The sequence below is a fragment of the Pagrus pagrus genome (genome assembly GCF_965226575.1).
Source record: "Pagrus pagrus genome assembly, chromosome: 21".
NCBI lineage: Eukaryota > Metazoa > Chordata > Actinopteri > Spariformes > Sparidae > Pagrus > Pagrus pagrus.
In genome coordinates, this window is record NC_140208.1 from 1,957,882 (window position 1) to 1,982,876 (window position 24,995).

The 24,995-nt window shown below is 43.0% G+C and overlaps 1 protein-coding gene across 1 annotated transcript in view; it reads right to left on the reverse strand.

Annotated features, from left to right (window-relative positions):
• The window catches only part of LOC311250165 (neoverrucotoxin subunit alpha-like), a gene marked incomplete at both ends in the record, with an annotated part of 37,703 nt that continues 12,708 nt past the window's right edge, over positions 1-24,995 (reverse strand). The window contains 3 exons of the mRNA XM_084341740.1: positions 1-557; positions 679-2,139; positions 2,503-2,602. Of these exons, the coding sequence (XP_084197866.1) occupies positions 1-557; positions 679-2,139; positions 2,503-2,602 (2,118 nt within the window). The remainder of the gene's footprint in view (positions 558-678; positions 2,140-2,502; positions 2,603-24,995) is intronic.

Genomic DNA, 24,995 nt, shown 5'->3' on the forward strand with positions numbered 1-24,995 from the left:
TTATTCAATTGGACAGATGTGCGCATAATTGTAATATTCATAAGCCCACAGGCCTGGGTACACAGGCTCAGTGAAGCTGGAGTCAAAGGTGTAAAGGTGTCTCAGGGTGTTCACGGAGACTCTGTAGAAGGACAGAGTGCCACCTTCATGGTCCAGAAACACCCCAATTTTCCCACTTTCGGGGGGAAGAGTATCAGCCCACACCGGACCATTATGAAATGCCTGGAGTGTGAATATAAGCGTCATATATGGTCTTTTGCCGAAAGCCCATGATATTGAATTACATCCAAGCTCAGCGTCACAACTACTTCCTTTTCGCGCAACTCTCTTGTACGCAGCAAGTATAGCAACAGAATCCTTCAAACCGGGACTTAACTCTACCTCCCAGTAATGGCGCCCAGTCAACCCCTCTTTGCACAACACCTGAGTAAGACTGTCAAACCTCTCTGGGTGATCAGGATAATTCAGCCAGCGATCACATGTCGCCTTCTTGTTGTCTTCTGACAGATGGAGGTAGCTGTTTGCTGTGTTTGGGTCCAGGGTGAGATCACAGGCGTCTGATGGAGAGACCAAAACAAAATGTGTGATGAATCATTCTGATGGATAACAACAGGTTTCTGAAGGAGAGTAATTTATACAGCGTATTTATGACTCAGAGAAGAACAGTAAATGACTTACACCAGATCAAATCTCTTTTGTCTGTGATTTCCCTCACAGGAGGGAGGGCAGGCTTTGAAAAATCCTCAGTGAGCAGTTTGCCGTCCTTGTAGTGGTAGATGGTTGCTCCTGTGTATTTCTTATTATCAATGGCGGCGATGACGAAACGGAATCGACGGCTGTTCTTCAGTGCTTTGGCAAGATGGTGGACACTTTTGGCTTTTTCTCTCATTTTGGTTAAAACTTCATTTGAGTAGTACCATGGGTCTTCATTGGTACTTCCTTGAAGTGAATCCAGGTATTTCTCCATCTCATCCAGGCCGGGGTCAGCACTCTGCAGGGAGGTGAAGACGAAGCACAGAGCATCATCGACACCTGCAGCAAGAACCTCTCTGTCCAGCTCTGACTGATTTGGGGCGATCTTTGTTCCCTCCATCATTTCCACACAGGACCTGATGACGTTGATTTCTCTCTCTTTATGCTCCAGCCACTTGTCTAGTTTTTCACGACTGAATGGCGACTCCTTTCTGTCTTCAAAGAGTTTCTCTACTGAGCTCTCGTCTTCTTTATCTTCACGGATGGAGGGAAGTTTCTTCGCCATGGTCGTCTTGAGGTTAGATACGTAACGATCACAATAGCTTTGGAACTTGTTTAAGTCGTCTTGGATCTGTGGAAAATCCTCCACCACTGTGTCGTCCAGAGAATCATTGCATCTCATTTGTATTTTTCTTAAATCTTCGAGAGCGTCCTGCATCTTCCCCACTAATCCAACACTGATCTCTCTCTTCAGCTCAGCTGCAGCAGTGTCAAAGACCTTCAGAGGCGTCAGCCAGACCTTCAGAGGAACAGTATCTGTTCCATTTTCTCTCAGCAGCTTTGGAAGTTCTGCGTAGGTCTTCACTGCCTCTTCAAATGTTGTAGGGTTTCTTTCAAGAATGAAGTCTCCGTAGAATTTGCAGGAGAATTTGTTGGTCAGGTTTTTTTCTTCATCAGTCAGTTTGATGTCAACTTTAGCCTCAAGATAAAATGAGGGGATCTTCTTGATCACAGCCTCCATGTGGCCCTGGATGTCCTGAACGCTGCTGGCTTCTAACTTCTCACTGTCAAACACAAAGAAAGCATCTGCCCCATAAAGGATTCCTGTGACTACATGTGTTGCTGTGCCCTCCTTGATGACATCTATCTGTTGGGCGTTAAGGGTTTCATGTTGAATCACTGATAACTGATTGAAGTGTGTGGTAGCTTTGTACTGACACGTCACTCTGCTCTGATTCTTGAATTTCTTAGTGTCATTCAGATACTTGGCAGATCCTCCAACTTCAATCAGTCCACTCATGAAACTGGCCTTCAGAGAAGCTTCAATATCCAACAGAGAGGACTTGGATTCAATAGAGTCAGATGTAGAAACTTTAAAGTTACTGGTTTTTTGAGACGTTTCACTTGTCTTCTCTTTTAGAGTATTTTTATCCCACAATGTCAAACCTAAAGAAATTGGGAAAACATCAGTTGTGTCATAAAGCAGGAAATCACTGTGGACTTGGATCTTGGATCGGGCTTCATGATGTGGTCAAAGAATCATATTTCAATTATGACATGATTAGAGAGGTTAGAGAGAACGATCGTTTTTGGGTCAGAATTAAAATTTTCACTGAACAAACTATTAAAATCAGGATGATGTGACATTTGTTGGGGTCCAAACAAACATGAATGAGTTCATCTGCAGAACTAGATTTGTGGGCCAGGGACCAGAGCAGCTTGGACATTTCCTGAACCTATTCACAGATATACTATATACAGTACTGTTTTAAATATAATATTAGTTTATATGTCAATGTCAAGACTTACCTGGGATCAGTTCATCTTTGCAGGCATCATAGAGCATTCCTAGGGTGAAAGGTCGACCCAGGGCAGCGATGTCCATGACGTCTAAGGTCATTTCTTCAATCTGTTCAAGAGACACCACAACCTTCAGGACTTCATTTACGCTTAAAGCTGCTGTGATATGGTTTTTATTCAAATCAGTGTTAAATAGCTCTATATTCCAACAATAATCACTGTTATAGGGCTTATTGCTTATGTGTTATAGGAATTTCCGCGCTGAGGATCAATAAAGTCTTATCTCTTATCTTGATGTAAAACCAGGCGACCCAGGGTTCAAGTTACTCAGGAGCAAATAGGAGCTGAGCTCCCATTAAAACAGTAACATTACACATATGTGTGGGTCATTAATACATGACCATCAACATTATTCTAATCACAAATAATGAATTTTTCAACGTAATGAGTATTTTTTACATTAATGATATAAATGGTTTAAAAGAAACGTGGTGTGTGCACTGTCACACCTTTTCTGATTTAAAATAATTAACTGTTGTTGTGATCTACTTGACACGTTTGTTGCAAGCAGTGGGCTGCTGAGTATGTGTGAAAGTCATAGACATTAACCACGTATACAAGTGAAGTCACTAGTAACCATCCAGTGATTTTAAGAGTTGTTGCATCATGAGGAGGAACTTAACAAACGTTGTGAAACAGCTATGGCAAATTTTAAATTGTTGGTCCCTTTTTGTGAATTCGGCATTAAATGCACCACATTAAGATTGTTCCTCCCTTGTGAAAAGTGTCTGTTTCTCGCAGCATTGCTGTAAAAGCTGTGTGGTTTTCGTGTTTAAAGTGCATCCTGACTGCTTCTGTGTCTGAGGTGAGTCTTACCACCCAGCAGCTCTTTGAACACACTGTTTTTACTGGTTTCAGCATTTACACCAAATGAATGAACACATGACAGCAAACATGTCAAACTATACAAATCCAGTAAACATTAACTAGTAGGCTACTTCTCTGGGGGAAAAGAAAGTGGAGAAAGTCACCAGACTCCCTTAAAAAACACTCAATTTTAAGACTTGTTCATTAAAAGGATCTGAATAAACTTTGTGAAACGCTGTCTGCAACACATTCTTATATATTTTGGCTTACTTGTTCATTCAGCAAATATTTTACATGAATATATTTCTTTATTTGTCTAATAAAACGTTGAATCCGCTCCAAGTCTAAACACACATCTGTTTCTGTCCCCCATCAGCCCAGTTTGTTCTCACCTGGTGAAGTTGTGCAGATCAGCTGAGTCGTGTCTGAGTCTTCTTGACTTCCAACTGGAGTTGCTTGTCTGATGATTTCTGGTTCTGGTGGGCTACTTATATACTGTGAGATGCTCTTTTCCACCGACTCCTCCCATGACACACCTTGACCTATTATTTATTCATGTAACTTGTATTGATGAGGCGTACTCACACCGTGTAGCTCAGCATCGAAGTTTACTGGCAACTGCACTTCCTTGTTACATACACTTCAGCTAAGCAACTGGTGCCAACTAGTGGTAACGTTGATCATTACATCTCAATACATAACTGACTTCAGGATTGAGACGTTAACCCCATTAACCCCAGTATGTGTTTTAGCTGTATTCTTTATGCACATACCCCTTCATAAATCTGGTTACATGCTGGCTTAGGTGCACAGGCTAGTCCCGACCTCTTGGCACACGAATCCACCAGTCACAGGAGACATCGCCCTAAAGAGGAGGAAGTCCTATTCTTTCACGCTTTCTCCAGACACTGGTGGCACTTCCTTATTTTATGTTCAACTGTCATGACCTTTTTAAAAGTGTGTTGTGGAATGTCCCAGTTAGGGATCGGTTCTTCAATGTACATCTGGTTTTAAATGACCGAAACAAGTCTTTGTGATAAACAGAAAGCCTATGTGTGGGTGTTATTATATGTCAGCATTTATGACATCCTGTTATTGCATTGCAGGTCAATGCCTCAACTGTGCAAGCATTAATCTCTGTGTGCGAGCGTGATAATGTTATCTCAAATAGTATAAAAGATTTCACAGTGAGCTTGTATAAAAACATAAACTCTAACAACATATTTAAGTCTAGGCTGAGGAGCTAGCCTAGCTAAGTCTTGCGGGAATAGCTTCTTAAAGCTAGCAAGTAAAGTTAAAAGTGGGGTTAGCATTGCATATCAGGGTTTCCGCCAGGTTTAAGTTGACCCCCCGCCGGGCTAAGCATCTGGGATTTTTTATTCTATTTTAATTTTTAAAAATGCTTTCTTTAAAATGCCTTTTAAACTACAGTTAAAGTGCACAGCTCAGTTGGAAACACAGATATGGCTGGTGTGTAAGTTATCTCCAAAGAATAACGGGCAATGTTGCTTCTCGTTGACGCTCTTTATTTCTCGCTCTCGTGTCACACACCAGCGGTAACTTACAACTAGAGCCGGAACTACTTTCGCTCCCATTATAGGTACACATGAACTCAGATCAGTGCGCGCATACACAAAACACTCATGTGACAGCTGGAAAGCTACTCACTGATGCTTGCAAGTTCTGTTATAGTCCAGAGCAGTCTTGACAATTTGAGGCACCACTCCTTTTAGCGGCAGACAGTGTGCAGGCTAACAGCTAATGCTAGCAGCTAGTTGAGCGGGAGAGTGCCAAAGTGCCCTCCTGGTTGGCAAAACACACTAAACTGCCCTCTTGGGTGAAAAAAACCCACATAATTGCCCTCTTGGGTGGAAAACCACACTAAAGTGCCCTCCTGCTTGGTAAAACACAACTGCTCTCTTGAGTTGAAAAACACACTAGCACATTAGCCCATATTTTCTGTTTTTTATTTATTTATTTATTTAATATTTTTTGCAAACGGCCAATGGGCTAAAAAACTTTCTAGATTTTATTTTCAATTTACACTTTAGGCTAGGTCAGTTAGATTCATTGTATTTAGTAAATGATGGAATAAATTGATAGCAACTAGATACTAGATACTAGAAATGGTAACTTAAGTTTTAAGAACACATTCCCGTTGTTAAAATAAGTCCATTCCATCCATTTAATATTCAGTTTTAGACACACTCTCTCTGAAATGGTCACATGTCAGTGTGGGCTTAATGCTGACTGAGGTGCAACCCTGCATCCCACGGCTGTGTGAGGTCGGTAGCTAATATAGCAAGCTGTCTCTGAAGTTACCAATTATGCATTACTAAATACTAGTGTATGTAGCCTGGAAGTGCTATTATTAGGTAGAGATGCCTATCACATTGTCGGCGCATTCGTTTATTTGCTTCAAGAGAATCCAAAGACAGGTCTATTTCCCAGTTTAAGTATTTATTTAAGCATTAGAGAATCAAAAAAAACCTCCCTTCGTTGGTGCACAGGCTAGTCCCAGCCTCTTGGCACACGAATCCACCAGTCACAGGAGACATCGCCCTAAAGAGGAGGAAGTCCTATTCTATCACGCTTTTCTCCACACTTCCTTATTTATGTTCAACTGTCATGACTTTTTTAAAAGTGTGTTGTGGAATGTCCCAGTTAGGGATCGGTTCTTCAATGTACATCTGGTTTTAACTGACCGAAACAAGTCTTTCTGATAAACAGAAAGCCTATGTGTGGATGTTATTATATGTCAGCATTCATGACAGGGGTCAGCAATTAAGTTTGGCCTCGGGCCAGATATTTTCCAAGCCATTACTGTACATGGCGGGCCACAAACAAAACAATGGCTAATTTAATGAATTAATAGGGGAGGAGGGGTGATAATGAAAATGATAGGCGCTCTTGAAATGCAGATAAAAATGCACCCTCGCATCCAGATAAAACAAATAAGCATTTAGATTGAGGAAATTTTTCTGTTCTGGAAAATGAAGTTTCCAAAAAAAGAGCATTTTTGAGACTGGCAGTCCGATTTTTAAAAAGTATATTTTATATTTTTGTTTTCATTCTCTAGTTCAAACAATCTCACGGGCCAGATGTTTTTGCTTGCGGGCCACATCTGGCCCGCGGGCCGCCTATTGCCGACCTATGATTTATGACATCCTGTTATTGCATACAGAGCAGCATGATCTGCGGGTCAATGCCTCAATTGTGCAAGCATTAATCTCTGTGTGCGAGCATGATAATGTTATCTCAAATAGTATAAAAGATTTCACAGTGAGCTTGTATAAAAATATAAACTCTAACAACATGTTTAAGCCTAGGCTGAGGAGCTAGCCTAGCTAAGTCTTGCGGGAATAGCTTCTTAAAGCTAGCAAGTAAAGTTAAAAGTAGGGTTAGCATTGCATATCAGGGTTTCCGCCAGGTTTAAGTTGACTTGACTTGGTTTGTACCTCAAAGACTTGAGACTTGATTCATCCCTGCCACCTGCAGCAATGGAGCAGCACTTATGTCAATGCTTCTGTAGTGGGTGATATCAAATATAATGCTGTAAGTGTTCATGTTGTTATTTCTTTCATTTTGAATATTGTCTTATTTTGAAGGAAACTGAAAGGGATTGTTGATGATGTAATTTCCGAAAACAGCCGCTAGAGAAGATTCCCGGTCTGTGTACGAGAGCAGAGCTAACGCTGTTGTTTCCAACGCAAGTTAAATCTTCCCCTACTACCTCTGACCTGGATGATGTCGTCTCTGAGCGCCACGCGCAGCCACAGCACAGCCACTCTGCTGCGGTCGGCTCGTTTAGCTGCAAACACATATCGGACATCACAGCACCGCAACGCTCTCAAAACTTAATGCATGCGACTAGAGCAAGAAAGAGATCCATGAGCCCCTTTTTTCAATCCTGGTGTCTCTCCAGAGTTTTCTGATCATTTAGCTCTGTAGAAACTGGACGGTCTGAAGCCGAGTCGTGATTGTTTCTGTCACAGCGTGAATTTAAGGTTAAATAAATATTAATGAATTAAGAGCCTTCCCTGCAAAGACAGAATCTATTTCTGTGCCACAACAATCCATGAAAAGGTTCTGTTCTGTTCTGTTCAGTCACTGAGGCAGAGGACAACTTGTCCAAACGAGGGGCTGGAAGGAGTTTTTTAAAGTTCAGTGGAGCTCAGAGCCTCAGGTAAGGGTCGGGTCTGAATCTGCAGCTGCAGACTTCAGTCGATGAGGAGCAGACAGCAGGTCAATATAATTCATTATCAAGTTTACTGAAGCAAACATGTGCAACATGGCCGGAGAATATAGACGAGTGTGGTCCTAAACGATGGAGACGCGGTCCATGTTGATTGGATGGATACAAACGTCAGCAATGTTATCAGTTTCAGGCCAACACATGCAGGACAGTCCACAGTTACCTGGACACGGACGAGTCTGAATCACTCGAGCTGATACGTAGATATAAATATTTGTATGTTTTACTTCTACTTGTACTTTTGACTTTTAATTACATTTAATATCAGATATTTTATAGTTGTCGTTGTTTCCCTGATCCTGCCGTGGATCCTTAATCACTTCTTCCATTGACATTCCTGCCTTCTGTCTCGTGCATGTTGGTCCACCGTCAAGGTGACACGAGTAAAACTACAGAAACATCTGAGGATCAGGGAAACACAACCGACGACCCGAAAACGACTGAACAAAAGACTGGACTTAAATACAAACTGAATGAACGAGGGAATGGGGAGCAGGTGGAGAAACACAGGTGACAGTAATCAATGGAAAACACTGGGAAGAGGAAAGAGCTAATGAAGGAGATGCAGCGCAGGTGTGGAGGGAAAGCAGTCAGGTGAGGAGCACAAGAAAATAGAAGACTGGAAAAGAGCAAAAGACCCCAGAAAACCAGAGAAAACATGTACAATAAAGTAAACCGACAGGACCATGACAACGTTTGGGTACTTTTAACAAAACCCTGATTCAAATTCTTTTAAAGTGTTTGTGTTCGACCAGAGATCCAGAGGGTTTAATCAAGTGAGAAATAACAGCTGTGTGTTTTCAAGCATACAAACGGCAGAGCCCAAACCGCAATGATCACTTCCTTTTGTCCTTTAACGCAACGTGGACCGGATCAAATTACTGTCCTGAGCTCCATTTTCCTTCCTAACTGGTGATTTACGGATGCTGGGTGAAACATTTCAGGGAAGAGTTATTCTGCAAACACACACTGTCTGCAGAGCCTCAGAGATTAACACACACCCTCACACACACCCTCACACACACACACGCTGAATCACCCTCAGAGTCTCTTTGCACAAACATAAAAGTGAGAATCATCTTAGAAATTACAGCAGCTCCGTGCAGCGGGCAGCGAGGCAGGCAGGTATTGATAACACTGCAGCGACTTACCGCCTCGCTCTTCCTCTCCTGCTAACACCGTCCTCTCCGACACACCTTCCTCTCCTCTTCTACCTCGTTTGTTTCTCTTTTTTTTACTCAGACTCGTCTCATGCAATTACACAACATGAGCGCTGTGTCTTAAAATGCAGATATCAGAGAGCTTCCCTGGAGGAGAAGGATTATGTGGAGAAAATGACTACAAACAGAAGGTAGTTTAAAGTGTGAAGCTCTGGTTGTGCAGAAGCTCAGCTCAGACCACAACAACCAAAAAGAGAGAAATCCTCGAGCAGCTGACGTTAGCTAGCATGCTACTTATGACAGAAACTTAAAATCTCACCTCCAGTTCTGGCCAATGAATAGAAAACCTGTGTTGACCACGTCTGCCCACTCATCCAGACTCATTTGCTTTTGTTTTTTGCCATTGCACCACGCTAATCTCCATTCTGTTTACGTCTGCTTCCCCACGAGATCCTGTGAGAGAGATCACAAGTGAGCCCAGAGTGATGAGGCCTCACTTCTGCTGCACAGAAATGTATTAACACTGAACATGACGTGTGTCCAAATTGCACCAAATTCGACTACGTAGCAGGCTAGCAACAAAGCTACCGGTATCTGTACATAGGAAAACTCCATAAATCACCTTAGTATTGCAACTGGCCTCTGACTTTCTCGGAGGAAGCGTACAGCTCCGGTCTGGAGGTGTTCACCGACAGGCTGTTGGTTAGCAGTAGCTAGCAGTTACTTTAGCAACAGGTAAAGCTATCGGTCCAGAGTCGAGGACATCAGAAAATACTTTCTCCATCAACTTGATCCAGTTTCAGTCAAATCGGGGGATAAAGCAATGAAATAGTTTTTTCGTACATGGCATAAAGTTGTTGTTTTTTACAGTAATCCCTGAAGCTCAACCAAATATAGAGATACAGAAGAAGACGTGTAATAAAAACACGTAAACATTGATTTAGGCTTCATGGGAACCTAATTGCTTTCACTAATATTGTTACCTGCTCGTGTAAATGTGATTGATTTATGTGTCAGTTAAGGAAGAAATGAGATTTCTGTTGGCTTCATCCCTAAACTACAAATCTGTGGTTAATACAGAACAAGAACGTTTGTTGATGGGTTCCATTTCTCTCTGTGTAAGAACCCGTGAGGATTTGAACCGGGTGGAACCACAGGATACTTCTCATCGGGCCGTGAGCTCCTCTCTGTTTCTGACTCTCTGCCTCCCTCTAGCTCTGCTCTCCTCTTTCTACTCCTCACTGACTTCCTCCCTCCCTCCATCTCTGCCTCATTCCCATTCACCCCACAGAGCTTCTGTTTAGTCGCCTCCTCTCTTTCTATATTCTGCCCATTTTCTGCCTCAGTGGCTCCTCACAAACACAGACAGTATTGGCGTGTACGGAGGTCTGCATTGTAACAACAGCTCTCCTCGCGGACGTGCAGCATTAGTCACAGCGGCCTGAATACATACTGAGATGTTGAGACATTGCTTTAAAAAGAAGGGCCCGTGTCTGAACAACAGGATGAAAATGGCACCTGATGAAGGTCTTCAGAAGAAGCACAAAGTTCTGCTGCATTCACGTTGGACAGGAAATATAGCGTAGTCACGTGTTTTATATATTCTTCACGATCATATTCATTATAAAAGGACCCTGGAGGCCTGTGATGGGTCAAACCATCAGCTTGGTACCACAGCACGGTGAAATGTCTGCAGGCAGATGAGGCTACGGGCTTCATGAATATTAACATTAGCACACAATAGTTCTGGTTCATGTTCATCACCGTGCTCTGCCCACAGAGCTACGATGTTCACGGTGTTATGAAAGTGAATCGAGAGTGGATCAAACGAGGTGAGGGCTGATCATTTTTTTACATTTTCATTCAGTTTCGAGTTCTTACAGAAAGCCCGTTTCACCGCCATCATCAGCCACATTATAAACATGATGAGAGTTCACGTCGGGAGGAAATCAACAGTCTTGCAGAGAGGTGCACAGAACAATCTACTGCTCAACATCAGCTGAGACACTCCCTGTCTACATCTGTGGAGCTGAGGTGGAGCAGGTCAACAGTTGTAGGTTCCTTGGAATCACCATCATCCTCAACACTTCATCATCTGAGTCAGATGTAGCAGGACTCAAGGACTCAATCAGTATTGTCATTACCTTGTTTCCTCCACAGTATTCTGAATTGATCTGTCCATCTATCAAAAAAGACGGCATGAGGACAAGAAGAAAGTGTGCGACATGCACCTATTAAAATATAAGTTTTAAAAAGGTATTGTCATTAAAAACTGTTGAGGTTTCACATCAATATAAAAGTATTTTCACAGCGGGGGGAGATGAGACTGGAGGGCTGTCAAACTGATGAAAGGAGCTGTTGCTATTCATTTGCAGGATGAACGGTGATACATGAAGATACAGGCGTGTTTATGGAGGCGTGTTGATCAGCGTTTTATAAAGTGTAATTGCACTGGATGAAATGTTGAGGGTGCCTGCGGGAAAACTGGAGGTGATTAATAGCAACTCAATCCTGCTGGCAACAACTCATCAGACGCAGCTAATGCATCGTCACTGATAGTTTAACAGGTTGTGAATGTGCATCGCTGTCTGCTCACATGATCTCCTGTACAGGCGTGCAGAGCTGTGATCAGACCAGGAAATATCATTATTTACTTTTCAACAAAGCATCGATCATAAGCTGTTTCGTTGGTTTGGTTTCATGAGCACAGACAGTAATTGAGCCGTCTTCCCTTAAAAGCAGTTGACATGTTAACACATTACAGTAGTACATTAAGTAGTTCGATTACAAACATCGACAGTAACAGGATGTTTTCAGAACGACACTTTGCAGGTGGACGAATCCAATCCTGGTTCAGGTGGAGACAGATAATACAACAAAACTATAAACTTGTTTGTAGCCATTATACTGCCAACAGCAGTCAGTCCGTCTCCCACTTTGGTCCTGAAATACCTGAAATATTTTAACAACTATTCGATGGATTGCCACGAAATTTGGTGCTGACATTCATAATCCCCACAGGATGAATCCTTATCTTATTTTGATGAGCCCCTGATTTTTCTGCTAGCGCTACAAGGAGGGTCACACTTTTAGGGTTTGAGTGAACATGCATGAAATTAATAACTTTGGTGATCAGATGCCTTTATAACTAGTGAAAACATTAGCATGCTACATGGTAAGCATGATACTTAATATCAGCATGTAGCCCTTTACATTGTTACTGTCAGCATGTTAGCATGCAGATGTTAGCAATTAGCCAGTTGTACTTGTGTTTTTCCATTTTCTGCTACTTTTTTTGGGCAAACATTGTACTTTTTACTCCACTACATTTATCCAGAATCCATTCTGATCAGTTAAGCAGCGTGTAATGTCGAGGCAAAGCCCATCATCACTGTTCTCTGCAGCACAACAAGCAGAATGAACGATGGGATCTGGACGTGTTTTGCCACAAAATTTAAGTAGAAAACAAAGAAATTTCAATGATGGCTTGATGTTCTTGCGTTTGAAACGCAGCGGGATAACAGGGCAAACACAGTCAAAAGGGTTCTGAAGACACGGATCACAGTCGGATCTCTTAATCCCAAACACCGAAGAACTCAGGGGAGGGTTGAAGAGAGAGCAGGGGGGAGAGGAGAGACAGCAGGAGCTTTGTAGTTTTCAAACCGTGGTTCAGACCAAACATCATTTACAGTGTACTGTCTTTCCCACAGGAGTACACACACACACACACACACACACACACACATACTATATATATATATAAACAGCATACTTAAGTGGGTTCTCAGCGTCCAAGAAATCTGGCAGGCAGAGAGGAGAAAGTGAGCTGGTGCAATGAGGGCCAACCCAGTGCAACAACACACCGGGAGGAGAGCAGTTCAGCAGTAAACACACGCTTCTTCATGAGCCGTGCAGGCTCTCGTGGTCCCCAGAGGATGAATCCACACTGCGGTCATCACCTGACCTCTCCTCTAGCGCCACCGTGAAGTAAACATTTGTGGAATAGAGTCACGTGTCGCGATAACTATTAAATAGATTGGCATGAAATGTAATTCGCACTCACGTTCCCTTCAGGATGAACTTTCATCAGTTCAAAAGTTTGGTTTATGACCAAATACCTGCAAGATGAATACATTCCTATCAGCCGAGGCTTTGTGCTTATTGCTAATTATTTTATTTCAATGTTGATGAAGGCTCTCAGTCATCCAGGTCATGGTACATCTAGTGGCGCTGTATCGTAGGCAACTAGACTTGTTTCAGTTCCTGAAGACGTTTCACTTGTTTCTGCTCTATGTAACGTCAGTGAGCGGGGAGGATCACAGCGTTACATTCATGTTTAACATATAACAATAAGACGTAACGAGTTTTGTTTGCAGTCAGCAGCTACATCACGTCTGACAAACTGTTACCGACCTGGGATTTGTATTTAGGAGAGTGGTGTTGCACTCGGACACTGTTGGGGGCGCCATATCGCACAAAAATCCAATTTCTACATAATCGGGCTTTCAGTTAGCATGCTAACATGCTAAACTAAAAAGTGAACACGATGAACATTATACCTTTTTAGCTTCAGCATGTTAGTGTTGTAACTGTGAGCATGTTAGCATGCTACGGGTAGTACGTACCTCAAAAAGCCTCTGTGTGGTCCTTAAACTGCAGGGAGAGATGAAGTGTGACCACAAAGTATCTGCTCTCACATCGATCATGTTTCAATATGCTTACATCATGACTGTGGTGAAGACTTGAAGCAGCAAAAGAAGAAGAAAAATGAACAAAGTAGCGTAAACAGAGCTGATGGACACTGACCACATGATACAACCCCTCTCCCACTTGATTGTTAATGAAGACGAAACAAAGTCAGAGTGGCATTAAAAAGTCTCGTCTCAGCCGGGGTGACATTTATAATTCTCCACAGAGAGACTCTGAGCTCCAGAGTCAAGCTGGGTTCAAAGCTGAGCTGATTTGCTGTCCTCAGTCTGTGAGAGTCAAAGATGTCTCATTCCTTTGGTAAATATGATGCCTGAAGAGTTCAGACATTACCAGATTTCTCCACTTACATCTTATATCACCAAAAATTCCTGTTTTCTTTAAAAACCGTGTCTCTCTCCCCGTCCCTTCCTCTCTCACTCACATCCCTCCACTCAAATACAAACCAGACTTTAAAAAGGAAAAGATGCTCTGTTGAAAGTGAAGCCGCCCCTCGGCTGTGAGCTTCTGTCTTTTAAGCTGCGGCTGTTTTGTAAAGCGAGTGTGACTGAGCCGTCCCCGAAGTGGACAGCAGCAACAAAACACAAACAGACTGAGGAGAAGAGGAAGAAAGGAGGAAGAGGAAGAAGCTAAAAAGAGCGAGAAATACTTTGATAGAGGGAGGAAGGGTGCAGTTGGAGTCCCTCTCCGGCACCCCTGGAAGCGAGGTCGCCTCCTATTGGTCGGGTTTGTTTATGTGCCAGGCCAGTTATTTGGCTTTGTGCTGTCTGGTTGCCCCGGTGACGAAGGATTAGACCCAGTGTGTGTGTGTGTGTGTGTGTGTGTGTGTGTGTGTGTGTGTGTGTGTTTGTCTGTAAGTCATACTGAATTAATGCATTTGCCTGGAAGTGTGTGTGGTGAATATTCAGCGCCTGACAGCACAAGTCTGTGTACATGTGTGATGGTGTCTGTGTGTGTGTGTGCGTGCATGCGTGTGTGTGTGTCCTGGAGGTTGTGATGTTTGTGAAAGACGGAGAAAAGGACTGAAAAGACTTTAGAGTCAGGTCACTGCTCCGTCTCTATGAAAACACACATCAGGACTGAATGAGGTGTTTTTATTTAATCAGTTTTAATGAATTGCAGCCGCAGCAGAACCCGACCTGTACCGTCTGGTTCTGCTGTCGTTTAAATTCCACGTCCTTGCGTTTCAGAATCAGTTTCTCTTCGTGAAGTCGTGCTCGTCGTCTTTCTTTCAGTGTGAAATTTGACTTTGGCCTGTAAATGGAGTCCAAAACTAACAAATACAACAGCAAAAAAATAAATAAATAAAAAAATTAAGCCATCAGAAAAGCAACATAACAACTTTGCCGCCTGGCAGCTATGGTACTGATGGCTGGTACCGGGTCGTGGCCCAGTTCCAGCTCTGCTCTAGTTTTAGGAGTGTTACCTGATTGCGTCAGTGTGTGTTAATGTTTCCTGTTTGGACTCTGAGGCTCAGAGTTGAAGAAGTGGATCAATGAGAACCAAAGTACTTTTTCATCATCCTGCTCATCCGATCCAAACTCCCCGCTCCTCACCCACCGGTCTCCCTGCTGCGCCGCCTGATCGGGCCTGACAACAGCGTTCACTATTCATTAGGAGAAGTTAACCAGGAACCTGGACCCACTGTAGGCCTCAGGCACAGGTGGGGATGGAGAGGACACACACACACACACACACACACACACACACACACACAGGTGAGGTGAGCTTTGTTAGCAGAGAGGAAGACCTAAGTGATCACTGAGGACGTCTTCGAATGCAGAGAACTGTTAATGAATTATAAAGAATCATTTTAACATAAATAAATGTTAATGTGCTGCAGGTAGTTTTCAACAGTCTCAGTCTCACACCTCTGTGTGACCTGCAGTACACAAGGTAACAACACCACCAGCAAAAGATTAGTTATTTCTAGTTACTATAGTTTTTCTTAACGTCTGTAACTGGGTCGGAGTCTGACTAACCTGGGTTGGATAAATCATAAAATTCAAACTAATATATATATATTTTATTTTTAAATCAACAACAAGGTTCCTTGTTGGAGCTCTAAAGTTTAGAAAATGAAGATTTTGCTGATTCAATCCATGTTTGTTGTTGAAGAATGAAGGAGAGTTCACTCAAACAGTTACAGTTAAGATTTCATAAAATAAGATGCATCACTGAGAGGAAACATCAGACTTCCCCTTTAATGAAGAAACATTTCCATCTTCTCACAGAAAAAGTTACTTTTTTCCACATAAAAATACCTGAAGTACATGAAGTATTGATCAAACTTGCACTTTTAAGTCTGATAATTTGTGTTAAAGCAATGCTCAATTATATTTAAATGTATTTTCACTGTTTTATAATGTGTAAAAATTAAAAAGCAAAATATAAACATGATCTCATGTAAAAGAAAACTGTATTTCACATTTGGGAGATCACTGTATCTTTATGAGGCAGTTGTTTTCTGTTATTCTGCGGTACTTTTTGGTGCCCCTGCGAACATTATCCTTGTTTTTGTGTTCACACTCGGGGAAGCGGTCCAGTTAAACCACAGTCAGAACCACTGAGTGTTTGACTTTGGGTCTGGCTCAAGGGCATCTCAGTGCTGGTAACGTGGTACAGTCTGTGCCGTGGTTCCGGTCAGGGGATTGATGCTGTCATGTTCAAGCCCACTTCTTCGACCTTTAACCTGCAATAACTGATTTTTTTTTTTGCCTTGGAGGCAGCTGAAGCAAACTGTGAACGCAACACTGAAATATCATGTTTGAAGCTGAAATGTCAACTTGTCAGCAAACGTTACATGTTTTGCACATCCAGCCGAAACATTAGCATGAATTTGTGTGTTTGTTAATTATTCACTCTCTGTTTAGCTCTGGTATCGTCTCCACCAGTTCCTGGGAGTAGCACCGTCACCTCGGCTGCTAAATGTCAGCTATGCTAACCAGCTAGTAGCTAACTTTGCGTGTTAGCCATTTAATGTTAAGCAGATGAGAAGTTTCTTTGTTGAAAGCCTGCTGCAGTTCAAAGCAGCGAGGGTGATTAACGGTGAAGCTGCGAGCTGTAAAACAAAAGCAGTGAGAGGAATAATACGATAAAGCTCCACAGTTCGTCACCACAAGCTCAGCTTCCCTTTTCAAGTCATGTCAGTGAAGCCGTGTCGCTCTCCTGTAACACTGTCGGACTCATGATGGTCAAAATTGATGCAGCAGGATCTCAGATATCTTCTTCTCTCTTGCAATCATTCCTCTTCTGCAGCCTGCAGGATGTGAGGAGCCGGCTGCAGAAGTCTGGTCAGCTCTTCTCTCCATCTCAACAGGTTGTTTATTTATTCATTTTTCTTGCAGTCTTCAGACCCAACGACTCTGACGACTTACTCGAGCTCAGGGGATTTAGCACATTTCCCTCTGGAGACAGAAGGTTCAATAGCTGTTTTCATATATTCAGTCCTGCGAACAGATTGATGTGGAGAATCTGTGAACCGTCCCTGGTGTCATCTGACACGTCTCAAAGGCAAACGGGGGGGAGGAAGGTAGCGCTGCACACTTAATACAGCCTGTCATCGAAGGCATTCACAGTGTTGGACTTCCTCTCACGCCTCCAAACACCTGGCCAGTCACCACATCAAGTATGTTTCTGCAAACGTTGAGACATCATCTCAAACAGCGGTCTCAACAATGGTTTGAAGACTTTTTCACCGAGCTGAAGAATCAAAAGTATCCGGTTTTATAGCCACAAAGACAGGAGCAGGAAACTGTCCCAGTGTCCGGTTGAAAATATCCAGTATACACTGTGATATGTGAAACGACTTAAGACATTTTCTGGGTTTAAAACTGGCGCAATGATCAGAAACCTTCGTGCAGCGCTGAGAGGAGCTGCTCTCACTTTACTTTCATCAGAAGTTGTAAAAGAAAAACAACAGTGTGATAATGAAGCTTACATAAACAAACTGTGCATTGATGTGTGTTGTTTCTTCGGTGAAGGTGCTTTGTGTGGAAGCTGCCGGCCAAAAAAAAAATGAATAGATGTGAGTCGACTGAGTTCTGAGTCGTCTGCGGCATCGAGGAGGATCAGAGCGAGCAACATGAGTGGAGCTGCGCTGTGCTGACTGACAGGTGAGTATAGCTGCAGGGCTGAAACACACACACACACACACACACACACACACACCTGAACTACACAGGGACACACACACACACACACACACTGAAGGACACACTATTAAAAACACACACACAAACTTGCGTGCATTACATTGAAATAATAATGACACCACTGAACAGAAAACCTTACCTCTGCACCACCGCCGCCCTCAGACAGCCAATCATCTATCAGCTAAAACATTAAGCAAATACAACACACACACACTGACACACACACACACACACACACACACAAACAAAGCAGTTACTGTGCCGTTCATCTTCAAGGATAACTCCACTTTTATTACAACCAAGGTCTTATTTTTCTGTCCTGTCCATCATTCCCATTCATAAGTACGTTTGTACGTCTCATTTTAATTCAAACTCTATTCATTATTTCCAAAACAAAAATCCTTGAACAAGCAAACGGTCCACAAATGTTACCGTATTCATTTAAAAAAACTAAATTATTTTAGGATTCAGCAAACCGCTGCAGGATTAGAATGGAGGCTTTTGCTGCGTGTACACTTCTGTGTTGTTGGATTGCATATATTTCTCATTACTTCCAGAGATGAGTGTGCAAAAAGCTACAAAATGTGGCAGAATTTACAGATATTGTACAAATTTAAAAAACCACCAACACTGTCTGACAGCAGATATGTTAATGTGTGTCAGTAATTGCCACTGCATTTGCAATTTAAGCTAAAAAGGAACAAAAACATCTTAAACAGTTGCTTTATAACGAAGAAAAAAATCTGCCAGCGTTGAAAACCCCGAGCTCGTTAAAAAACACTCAGCAAAAAACCACAGGATCCACAGCGGACCCCCAGCACACATTAATAAAACCCTCACAGTGTAATGGAAACAAACACGAGGCTCAGACCGACAGCGGAGCTACAGTCCAGACCCGCCGACTCTCAGCTCACGTCTCACACTTGTTTCATGTGGAGGAGCAGTCAGTCAGCGGTGACAGCGACGCTGCAGATGATGTTGTGCTGCATTTTCAATCTTTGATCAAACCTGCAAGACAACAACATCTCTGCCCCCCGTACATGTTGAAAACCCGTCATCCTGCACTCCTAATGAAAACACAGAGGTCACCGACAGTCTCAGTTCTGGACTAGAACTCGTACCCTCGCATACGGGCTAATATACCAGAACCCACATTATATAAGTGATACCTGTACCTCACCTTTACAAGCCCGCTCCCCCTGAGACTCTCTTAATAAGAAGCCTGATTACACTCATGCACAGGTCGAGATCATCCGTGTCTGTGTTTCAATATCGACCAAGTCACTGTGACGTCATGCTGACAACAGCGGTGACCTCCCAGTGGACAGCTGGCTGTTGATTTGCATTGAGGAGTTACGTGAAGTTGAGACATTCGTTTATTTCTGTTGTCATTTTAGGCCGTGAACTGTAACACCGCTCGATTAGTCCTTGTCTTGAACCGGAGGACGATGAGTTTATGATCCCGTCTTTACGACTTTGGTTGAGAACTTTGTGTGTTTAAATGTTAAAGCTTTGTGGGAACGCAGCTCAAATAAAGTCAAAGTAACACATTTAAGATAAGAACTCACAGAACTTAGTTTTTATGTTTTCTTTTTCTTCTGACAGCATATTTGATTTCTGACCGGGCTCTCCAGGCTCAATCATCACAGTTCTGTTTGTTCTGTTCCAGCACTTTCATATTTTTGTGTCGTGTAATGATAATTGCAGCCTCTAGGGGGGCTTTAGTCTTTTTCAGAACAATCATTATCAGAAGAATAGTTTTGTCATTTTCAATCAGCTTTTTTTTAATTCAACAGCACAGTTCACAAAGGAAAACTCATAATTTGCCGATTGTATCTCCATTTGTTTCTTTATCTGCAGTTTTCTCTCTAAATTCTTATTTATTTTCGAGTTTCTTTGCCCACACTGCTCTCCAACAGCAGGAATTCTTCTTGAATAGATTTGATTGTGGTTATTGAAGCAGTCAAATCAAATTATTTGTCTGTCTTCAACCAAAATGCTGCAACAAAAGCTGGGAACAACATCGGCACACGAACATGTGTGAATATTAGCAGAGCAGCTTGAAGTAAAAGGTTTTTAAAGCTCGTGATGTTGGAGAGTCCGTGCTGGATGTGACAAAGACAAACAGACGTGTAAACTGAACTTCAGGCGGTGTTGGTTTGTGTTCAGCAGTCAGCAAACGTCTCTGATTGGCTGAGCAGGACACTGATAGCTCGTCAATAGTACAGAACAGCCGAGAGAGAGTCAGAATACTAAACACATTCTCACAGCACAACCACACACACAAACAGACACACAAACAGACACACACACGGACTTGTATTATGAAAATGAAGGTACGCAAGCAAAAAAAATCTGTCTCTAACCTTTAACCCCCAAACAATCTGCTACACCTGAGACTGCAGGAGACTCAGGTGGTGTCACAGCGACACCACATGCTGAACAAACTCAGTAAGATGCTTCTGCTCCTCTCCTTCATACTGCAAGTGTGTGTGTGTGTGTGTGTGTGTGTGTGTGTGTGTGTGTGTGTGTGTGTGTCTGTGTGTGTGTGTCTGTGTATGTGTGGCCTACAAAGAAAGGATGTGTTTCTGTGTGTGTTTGCAGGTGTGGGTGAACTTGCAGCCTGTGGATACCTGAGCGAAGGGGAGGCAGAGGAGCAAAAACATAAATAAATGTAGTTATTGAATGACGGAAAGGTGAGAATGTGTCAGAGAGACAGAAAGAGGAAGAGAGAGAGCGATGAAGACAGAGATCTGCTCGCTAGTAAAAAATTCATTTCAAGGCGGCAGGCCATGCCTCAAGCAAGTTTGGCTTTTCAATGATTAATTTATCTTTACACCAATCTCACAGGAGGAGGGTGTGTGTGTGTGCGTGTGCATGTGTGTGTGTGTGTGTGTGTGTGTGTGTGCGCGCGTGTGTTGCCTTCATCACGTCTCCCCTCCAGGATTATTATCGCCGACGGCAGCCTGGATACAGTGAAACAACACAAAGTGCTCGCGGGTATGAGTGTGCTCTTATACATATATAGTGTGTGTGTGTGTGTGTGTGTGTGTGTGTGTGTGTGTGTGTGTGTGTGTTGGAAAATGTCTCAGCAACAGAGGATGCACATCTGCACGTATGCTACAGAGGAAACATTGCGCAGATTTAAAAGATGAGGCTGGAAATGTTCTAGATTTTTGTTGTTTTCAACATTTCTCATGAAAAGATCAAATCTCAGCACTTTCTTACATCTCTGCTCTGTTCCCACGAGGTCAGAATCGATGCTCGAGGGTTTTTATCACATACGTCTTGCTCCATATCTCACCTCTACACAAGAATCAGGCACAGATTTGGTAAAAAAAAGTTTTATTTGACAGTTTGTAATGTAATTTCCTGGAAATGTTGATGACTCATCCTAATTTTCATCGCAGCTCGACTGCTGCACCACCCTTCACTCTGGCATCAGTCAAACCTCACTACGCCGCCTGCAGCTGGTTCAGAGTGCAGCGGCTGGACTTGTTTCTGGTTTGAGGAGATACGATCACATCACTCCGGGTTTAGCTGCCCTCCACTGGCTCCCGGTTAAATTTAAAATGGATTTGAGGATTTTGTTGCTCATTTTTAAAGCTCTACCTGGTCTGGCTCCTCTCTGCATCACTGAGCTGCTGCTCCCATATGTGCCAACCTGAGGTCCTCTGACGTGGTTCTGGTGGTCCCAAGGTCCAGGTTGGTGACCCAGGGTAACCGGCCTTTGCTATAGATGCTAACCCAGACTGTGGAACAGCCTGCCTGAGGACCTCAGGTTGAAATGTAATCGGCTTTGTTGTGGCGTTTTTGCGTAATCCTGTTAATGTTACTGGTCTTAATGTTGTGTATGTTGCATTATGTTGTCGTAAGTGTCTTTTAACTTGACTCTACAGTATTTTAGACTTGTTCAGAGTTTCTGAGGACAGAACCTCAAGCAGCACCGTACAAAAACACAACTGTATGACTTGAGTGGTTTGGGTGAAACTGGGTCATATTCTAGGAGAAAGTATTTTCTGATGACGTCCTGCTGCTCTTCCTGCTAACTGCCTTCAATAGGCGCGTTGCTTGAGTGACACATCTACTCGTACAGAGACGGAACAAAAAGGAGCTGGCGTGGAGGAAAGTGAGCGAGGAAGTCGGACTACCTGGTAAGTCAGCTGAGAACTGGGCATCAGTCAGTCTCAGGTAGCACAGGAAGCAAAAAAAAAATGCACCATGACAATGATGAGGCCATTACAGTCCTGAGGTGATTAGAAGAGTTTCCTGATGGACAGATATAGATAGCTTTGTAACAGCTAACTGCTGCTAATGTAGCTGCCGTGCAGCTAACTTAGCCCCGGGTGTTAAGAGCCAAACCATCTCTGTACTGTATTCCCTGTCTGTGTCCAAAAATGTGCAACATCATCCTCATATCAGAACAACTGGACCTCACTAACACTCTTGTTGAAGCCTGAAACTACAGAGCCTCGTGTGTTTTCTCGCCTCATTCCTCTTCCAACACTCTCAAACTTTCCTCTCTGTGTGCAGCGCTGCAAACATCCAATGTTGTGCAGAAAGTTGAAGAAATCCCTCAGCTCACCTCGTCCTCCACTTCTGTCTTCTTATTTGTCCGTCTTTCTGTCAGTCCGTCACTCTGACCAGCTCTCCTTCTTCAAATCCATGGACAGGCGGGAACCTACTTTTCCCCGCACGAAACTCCATGGGGGACAGATTTCAGCAATGCATGTTAAATTATTGATGAAGCGTCCCCGTCCTCTTCTCTTCTCTCCCCCGAGGCTTCGTGCTGAGGGACACTGAGAGAAAACAGAAATCTCTGCGGACTCCCTCTGCATCTCAACACAAGACAGTGTGGCTGCAGGTGTGTAGACAGGCTTACCTGGCCCTTAAGTAACAACATACACCCACAAACACTCAGAATGAACTGTCGAGCAGGAGATAAACCTCAAACATATCAGATGATCTCCAAGAATCAATTTGAATCTCTGCAAACACTGACTGACACAAACACGAGAAAACACGTGGACAGTTGTAGTCTAATGTCCCAACAGTGGCCCCTGGAGGCCGCAAAGTTAACTGCACCTCATCTTAGAGGTTAAATAAATCGAGAGGTTTCGCTCATGAGGATGAATCCACTGATGTGGTTGAAATCATGGCGGCTGCTGAGCTGACAACACTTTAAAGTCTTCTCGCTCACATTGACTGAAACATTAAGCGTTAAGTTTCAGTGCCGACCTCGAAAAACGGTTTCACTGATCGATCTGAGACAAAAAGGTTGATTCATCTTTTCTAGCACTTTAAATCAGATCGAACTGGGCCTCATTTATAAAACACTCGGGATCAATTTTGATCTTGAACTTGCAACAGGGGACTTTTTGCTTCAGCTTACCATCCTGAAGTAAGAACCGGTTGGTCAGTGTAATGGCTGAAGAAAACTGGACCACCCACATATAGACTGGTTCATTTAAACCTCACTTTCACTATGCTAGTCGTTTGCCACCAGGCCGGATTTCGAAGGAAGAGGCATTGTTTTCCCCGGTCACCATCCCCGGGTAACGGTGGAACAACTGGAAAACCGTGGAAAGAGGAAGAAACCCACTGATGGAGGAGGCAAAGAAGGTGAAGAGGGAGAGTGGGTGAAACAAGAGTGAATGGACGGATGGAGAGCGCTCTGGTGTTGTGTCAAACTCTGTCCCTGTTGATATGTGTTTCCTCTCAGCACCGGGACTTTAGACGCTTCAAAACCACCTTTCTTCCTGCTGGATCAGTAAGAAACTTATTAAAACAAACAGCTGTTTTACTCTGCCTTTGTCACGGCGTTGAGATCAGGGTTTATAGCTCAAACATTCTTAGTTGTTTTTTGCTTTGACAGCAGTAGTCACGCTGCTCACACTATCTTTGTAACAACAGTAACACCCCGAGGAAACGTCAGCAGGGATGAAGTTGAAAACGTATTTATTTCTGCAGAAAACCATCTTGAAAGTGATTCTCCTGCTGGTTGTGGAGAGGTATTGCAGTTTTGGGACACATGTCCAAGTTAAAACCCACATCTGATTATTTATTTCTTATGCTTCTTTTTTATTTATTGGACGTGAAGCTGTGCTGGTGTCGGGTCTCTGTCCTCGGTGCTGAGCTCTGACTCGCAGCTGTTTCTCTGCGTGAGAGTGGAGACGCTGTCCGTGGTGCTGAAGGCACCTGGACAGCTTCAGAGCACACGGCGTCATTTTCTTCACACTTCCAATTAAAAACCTTCATCAACACAAACTTGTTATTACTTCAGTGTGACAGAAAAGTACTAATTAGTTCGTCTTCAACCGCAGAGTAAAAGGAACGAGACGTCACCTGGAGAAATCTTTAATTGGAATGAAAAGCTGAACATTCGCTGAGCTGAATATGTTTTAACAGTTAACGTGACGTTCCTGTCTGTGTCGTCTGTTTGTGAGAATAAGAATAGTTTGTGTGTTTGTATAACCCAGTATCACACTGAGGTTTTCCACAAAGACATAGAAAGCACTTTTATGATTTGAGACCGGGCTGCGGAGCAACAGAAAACTACTGTATTCCTGTAGAATTACAGGAAAAAAAGATGTAATTAGATTACAGATACATTCAGTGAAAAAAGGGGGATTACTAGCAGGATTGCAATTTTGAATAAAGAATGATATATTAGTCTGTAACCATGCACACACACACACACGACAACACTTCAATATCTGTGAATCGTGTGAGAGGTTACACATCTCCACTAACTCATCCTGACCTCAACCAGCTGCAACATTAAAATGCTGCTGAGATGTTTATTCATCAATGATAAGAAAATATTCCATTGTTGAGATTTAAATGTATTTTGTGATGATCTTCCTCTTCCCTCACTGAAGTAAAACTTTGCCGGACTTTTACCGATAATGGATTAATATTACATGGTGGCACTGCAACAGTACTGTGTGTGTGTGTGTGTGTGTGTGTGTGTGTGTGTGTGTGTGTGTGTGTGTGTGTGTGTGTCCCTGCTGAGTATTAAAAGTGGAACAGCAGCTGGTTTGAGCCGCTGTCTCAGTCTGTCAGCCAGGTTATTAGACAACACTGCCTGACTAACACACTGCTGACTGCTGTGCTGTTTACTGCCACAGGAGAGAACACACACACACACAAACACACACACACACACACACACACACACACACAGACACACACACATACACACACGTTAGCTTGCTCACTTTTTTATACACTATTGTCACATATCGTACAGAGTCTGATAAAAAATTTAAAAGAAAACAGAAGTCTGTCGGTCTTCATTTCGAGGTGGAGAGTAAAAAGTTAGCTCAGTCCACGTTTACAGGAAGTATGTCAGGTTTT